Here is a 6,135-nt window from a genome sequence, read left to right as displayed (position 1 = left end):
TGCCGAACAGCTGACTTACCCATAAAACGATGGAACGAAGATAATCCATATACCGCTTATTGGACTATATTAACGATTTTACTAAAAGCACAATCAGCTGTTGCTGTTTTCGATTTCTTGTGGCGACGCTAATTAGATCTGAAGTTTAGTGTGACCGATTGATAGGGCACGCCAGTGCTGGAAATCGCACCATTTAACTCTTGGTTGCCGTTCCTATTTTGGAACATTCGAGAGTTTCTTATTTCACCATATCGGGAAATATGATATGTGATATCCTTATAAAATGTATTTCTTTATAGAAAAATATACTATTTATTTTTCATATAATTGGTGATGTGTAGGTGTAATAAAATGTGAAATTTATAATCAAAATAATCCGAATTGTTATATTAAAAAAAATAACAATCTTTCTTACAATTTAAAGTACATACATATGTACTTTTATATCCTTATATTGTCTAAACATTCAGGATTTTGAAGAAAAACAAAAACAGACTTGACAATAAATAGCAATGTGTTACCACAACTGAATATATTTCCTTATAATTTCCGTTTTTCTTCATTTTAAGGAAATTTAAATATTTATATTAACTCATGACTTTACATAAAAACAGCTTTACATCTTAGTTAACTTAATTTTACTAATGAATATATTATATTATTATTATAAATATTAGGGGCCATTTGAGAACATTTAAATCATTTTTTTTATCGGAACATATGATATGATATGTGATATCCTTATAAAATTGATTTCTTTATAGAAAAATATACCATTTATATTTCATATACATAATTGCTGTATTAATGTAATAAAATGTGAAATTTATAATCAAAATAATCCGAATTGCTATATTAAAAAAATAACAATCTTACAATTTAAAGTAGTTGTATATCCTTATATTGTCTAAATATTCAGGATATTAAAGAAAAAGAAAAACAGACTTGACAACAAATAACAATTTTTTACCACAATTGAATATATATCCTTATTATTTCCGTTTTTCTTCATTTTAGGAAATTTAAATATTTATATTAACTCGTAACTTAACATAAAACCAACTTTACATCAAATTAATATAATGGTGTCCTTAAATTTAATTAACTTAATATAATTAAGGAATATATTATATTTATATTATAAATATAAGGGGTTATCTGAGAACACTAAAACGATTTTTTTTATTGTTAATAATCCGAATGTACATTTGTATATATTACGAGTGGTTCTTGTATTCACAAAGTTGTCGCGTTTACTACTTAAATATAGTAAATCCAAGGCATTTTTTCTAGTCCACTCGAGATGAAATTTAAACGTACTGAAAATGGAGTAGTCGTCAAAATCTAAGACTCACAATTGCAGATGCATCAGAGCGTATTCTGTTAAAATGATTATAACATTGCTTGCAGCGGCGACGCCCATGATCTCGCCGTGCTCAAATTCGATGTTGACGACTTTCTGTTTACCTATGACGACGGGCCCACCGTTGCGCTTGCGCAGACCCTCGGCGGATTCGTGGCGGGAGTGGTAGATGAGCACATTACGCCTGGACTCACATATAACGCAGTACTTGAACTCGTCGCAGCAAGCGGTGAACTTGCGATTCAGCTTTGAGGCCTGTACATAGCCGAGGGCGGGCAACTGGCCCACGTGGCGTACATCCCACTCATCCGGCCGGGTAGGCTGGTATACCTGCAGCCACACGGATGCGTCCACGCCTTCCCGAGTTGCGAAGGCTGGCGGAAATCCCGGGCGTACATCGGTGACGAAGAGCAACGGCTGTTCGGCCAGGAAGATGGTATGCGTAATTTTGTTTGTGGGCAGGTTGAAACGCACTACAAGGGGAAAAGAGATAAAAAAAATGTTACGTATATAAAATTCCAACGAATTGATGACTTCTGCGAACACTCACCGATGTGGTTGCCATCATCCATGTTACCCAGGTCGCAATCCTCAATGGGATCCACCAGATTGGGTATGGGCAGCGCAGAAGCATTCAACGGTGCCGCACTTTCGTCATCTTCAGCATCGTCCTGCTTTAGCACCTGTGGCCATCTCAGATGCTGCGTCTGCTTGGCCAGTGTCAAATGGAGAGCACTTTCCTCCACCAGCCAAACCATGGGTTCAGTGTGGACGGGCAAGTATAGTTCACCCGCCAGCAGCACCTGCTCCAAGTACATTACATCGAGAGTGGTAGATGTGAGGCGAATTGTAATGTCGTCACGGGTGGCGTTCTCAGGCAGAGGAAAGCGGACTATCACCTCGTTATTTGTCTGATCAAAGGTGTGGGTTACCTTGCCACTTGCATCCTCGGCATCTTCTCTAATGGTTACGTCGTGACCGTTCTGGGCCTCCTCAGGCGGCGCAGTGGGAACAGGAGCGGGGGCTGCAGCTAGTGCGGCGGCATCGGCCGCTTCGCGTTGTGCGCGTGTCTCGACCTTGCGATTGGTTGCTATGATCAGACTCTCGCCCCGCGGTTCGAAGGCGCAATATTGCAGGGTTCCTGTTGTTTCCAGTCGCTCGCGGATCGAATATTCCCATTCGTTGCTAAATATGTTAAAGATCCAGTGGCCCCAAATGATTTCCATATATTGCATTCCCTCCTGTGAGACGCATGCCGCACCTGCTTCGCGACGGAAGATGCGGCCGGCCACAACAGAAATCTGCTTGCGCTCCTGCACCACATCTAGGCGGGCATTGTACATGATGTAGCCGCGCACGCCGCTCTCCCTGTCCACCGGCGCGCGGGTGACCAGTTTCCATTTTTCGGCGGTGGGGCGAGAGCGATCGCCGGTGTCCAGCAAATGGTAGGTGGTAATGCCGTCACAGATAACACAGAAGCGCTCTGAGATAAAGCACATCGAGTAGTTGTAGTCGCCAGGCTGCTGTTCGTGGCCGTCGCCGTGGTCGTAGTTCTCAATAGTGTATACAACGCGAAGACCAAGGGAACGTCCGATCTCCGGATCGTACATGCACTGCATTACCTGGTGGCCCGAGTTTATGAAGTAGGTGTTATGGCGGATCCACGGGTCCGCGTACAAAAGGTTTTGACGGGCAAACAGCTCGTTATGGAGCCGTGAGTATTGGTCTCTAACGAGGTGCATGGTCGCCGGCGTCGAATGCAAATCCTCGCGCAAAATCGGCACCGGGTCGAATGAGATCTTGTACCCCTTGAAGTTATTGCAGAGCAAGTTGCGGTCCACACGTAACTCGATGACCGGCATCCTGATAAGTAAAATTTGAGTATTTTCGTAAAAAATTATATTTCAACTGCTATAAATTTGTTTGTTCCAAACTCCAAAAGAAAATCAAATGCCGTTTGCCCTTGTGTGGGCTATCGTTATCGAGTGGTTTCGCCAGACTACTTCGATTTCGATAGGTTTGTCGTCGGGCAATTTATGAATTTTCAATGGGACAGTTTATTACAATTATATTTAAAATTTACATTTTTTGTTATCTTTAATTTATTTACTTTAATTTCCCTTCCACAAAAAAAAAATACCGATATGCCTTTTTAAGCCGCCAATAGTCGATTGTCCGTGTTTTAAATGCCGATATCACATACGTGTTCCCTGAAGTGTTGGAAAGCGTCGCTCCGGTCAAAAAGAGTGTTGACACGTGTCAGAACATTCTGTAGTGTTTTTAAGTGAATTCTTTTTTTTTAGCAATTAGCAAACAAAACGTAATCCGGACGACGACGACAACTGACCGGGTGAGGACGACAAATGGTATTTGCAACAGTCCTGGGTGTGACCCGTGCCTTCCCCTATTTTTTCTTTTGCAGTTAGAATTTAGCATCGCAGCGGCAGCAGAAAGAGGCGAGGCAGCAGAGTTCGTCAATAAAAGAGCGCAGCGAAGCAAAGGGGCGACGATACGAATCCGCGGACTAGAGCCACCAGCCAACAGCAGCTGTTTCGTGGCATCGGACTGGACCGGACAGGAGCGATCCAAAGTAACATAGGCGCAGAGTCCAAACGCAATACCCAATACCAAAAAGACGGCCATGGCCCAAAGTCGAAGCCACCGCACACAGATTCTGCTCACCTTGGGCGCCTTGGTGGCCCTGCTACAGTGTATCGCCGCTGTGGAGTTCACCTTCGACCTGGCCGACAATGCGGAGGATTGCTTCTACGAGGAGATCAAAAAGAACTCCAGCGCCTACTTCGAGTTCCAAGTATCCGCCGGTGGTCAGCTGGACGTGGACGTGACGCTGAAGGATCCGCAGGGCAAGGTCATCTACAAGCTGGAGCGGGCTACGTTCGATAGCCACCAGTTCACGGCGGAGATAACGGGCGTATATACGGCCTGCTTCGGCAACCAATTCTCAGCTTTCTCGCATAAAATCGTCTACGTGGACTTCCAGGTGGGCGAGGAGCCGGCGCTTCCGGGCGTCGACGAGCATGCCACCGTGCTTACCCAGATGGAGACCTCATCGCAGGCGATTCACAAGGGCCTCAACGAAATTCTCGATGCCCAGACGCATCATCGGCTGCGCGAGGCGCAGGGACGCAAGCGGGCCGAGGATCTTAATCAGCGCGTGATGGTGTGGTCGTCGCTGGAGACGGCCGCCGTCGTACTCATCGGTCTCGTCCAAATCCTGGTGCTACGCAACTTCTTTACGGACCGCAAGCCCAGCCAGGCGCACTACGGCCGTCTGTAAGGGCCCGATCAGAAGTCTGAGCAGCAAGGCGCAGGGAGGAAGGAGCAATGAGAAGCAGTAGTTGGACTCGGAGCGCCGCATCTCTTATTTTAATTATTTTTTTTCGGTGTTTCTTTAGAACGCTCTGCGTTGATATATAGAAGAGCTCACGTTGTCAATATCTCTTTCTCCGCTCCTATATCTGAAACGTATTCATTCCCACTTCCCCACGGGCAGTTTCTTTTTTCTTTTTGGTGTTAGCCGGCCCCGATCCAACCTACCTACCGACATGTAAAATCTTTTTGATGAGACCCCGCAACCCGGAAACAGAATGAATGTTTTTTTTTTCTACATTAAATACATGCAAAAGCAACCATAACTCGATAGCTAAAGGTAAACTGAAACGTGTTTCATTCGCGGGCATCCTTGCACTTCGTTTCAGGTCTCTTTTGGTGCCTCGATTCGATGTTATCATAGACATAGCTAGCGTAGTTTTAACTTTGTATGTATTGTATGTATTAGTACATTTATGGGCCAGAAGCAGCTGAATCAATATCATGGCACTCTGTACAGACACCAGAAAAAATAGCTATTCAACTAAGTAATCATGTTAACAATGATAATGATCATGTGGGTGCGAAGTAGTACTCTGCTGATATGGCGTGGCATAGTATTTAAGGATGATTTTATTACAATTTGAGTTTGTATGTAATGTTTTATATGATTATGATTGCCTGTGAGTTTAGTATAGAAAGACCCCTAGATTTTTTTGTACCGATTCTCCAAGAAAACCCAAAACCAAGGTTTCAATGAGTTGGAGCTTTGAAAAGCATTCTGCATTCGTTGGTTTGTAAAATATAATGTTATGTAATCACATTTATTTTGATTATTATTTTTTATTATTATTTGTGGCACGTACATATCAAATTACTATCATTATTAAATCACTTCTGATCAATTCGAATAGATGCCTTAATATTGTAGGGACATTTATCTTATCTGCAAGCTATGTAAATTCTGAGGTATTGATACCCCAGCTGTTGTAGTAGCTCCCACATATACCTCCGTTCCTCCAGCGGGTTGGGAGCAATGGATTCGATTCGAGTTACTAAACGATAATTATGCAAACACAAAATTATTGCCACTGCCATGATAATACCACATTCAAAGGTCGTAAATCTTTTTAACTGTTTTATATGCGGCTGTCATCTTTTCTATTGTTCAACACCATTGACTGACTCTCGGAATTTCACACACTCCATCCCAGTCCGAGGAGAGTCATTGCTAAATCTGCCCAGATTTATGTGTATATATATATATAAATAGTATATATGCAAATATCGGCATTTGTCTCCATACCAATTAATAGTATTTAAATCGGTCCAAGACAATCACAGTGACACATCGTTGTCCATATGTTTATTGCCCCATTTATAACAAAAGGTGCTAAGACAAAAAAGCCACTTGAAATGGTTGGAAAGTAACGTTTTTATTT

The 6,135-nt window shown here is 42.8% G+C and overlaps 2 protein-coding genes across 2 annotated transcripts; one reads left to right on the top strand and one right to left on the bottom strand.

Moving 5' to 3' along the window:
• Positions 1 to 1,154: 1,154 nt before the first annotated feature.
• Positions 1,155 to 3,368, bottom strand: LOC110184221 (nudC domain-containing protein 1). Its single transcript, XM_020952673.2, has 2 exons — positions 1,914 to 3,368; positions 1,155 to 1,836 (listed from the first exon to the last, which is right to left on the bottom strand). Exons 1-2 carry the CDS (start codon positions 3,223 to 3,225, stop codon positions 1,352 to 1,354), a joined length of 1,797 nt encoding a protein of 598 aa, XP_020808332.2. The 5' UTR covers positions 3,226 to 3,368; the 3' UTR covers positions 1,155 to 1,351.
• Positions 3,369 to 3,560: 192 nt separating this feature from the next.
• Positions 3,561 to 5,038, top strand: p24-1 (transmembrane emp24 domain-containing protein). Its single transcript, XM_020952685.2, has 2 exons — positions 3,561 to 3,713; positions 3,786 to 5,038. The coding sequence occupies exon 2, from the start codon at positions 4,005 to 4,007 to the stop codon at positions 4,659 to 4,661; it is 657 nt and encodes a 218-aa protein (XP_020808344.1). The 5' UTR covers positions 3,561 to 3,713; positions 3,786 to 4,004; the 3' UTR covers positions 4,662 to 5,038.
• The last annotated feature ends 1,097 nt before the right edge of the window (positions 5,039 to 6,135 follow it).

The sequence above is a fragment of the Drosophila serrata genome, unplaced genomic scaffold, assembly GCF_035046125.1.
Source record: "Drosophila serrata isolate PLE 108 unplaced genomic scaffold, ASM3504612v1 contig_293, whole genome shotgun sequence".
Taxonomy (NCBI): domain Eukaryota; kingdom Metazoa; phylum Arthropoda; class Insecta; order Diptera; family Drosophilidae; genus Drosophila; species Drosophila serrata.
Note: the sequence above shows the minus strand (reverse complement) of the source record. Positions and strands in the feature narration are given on the sequence as shown.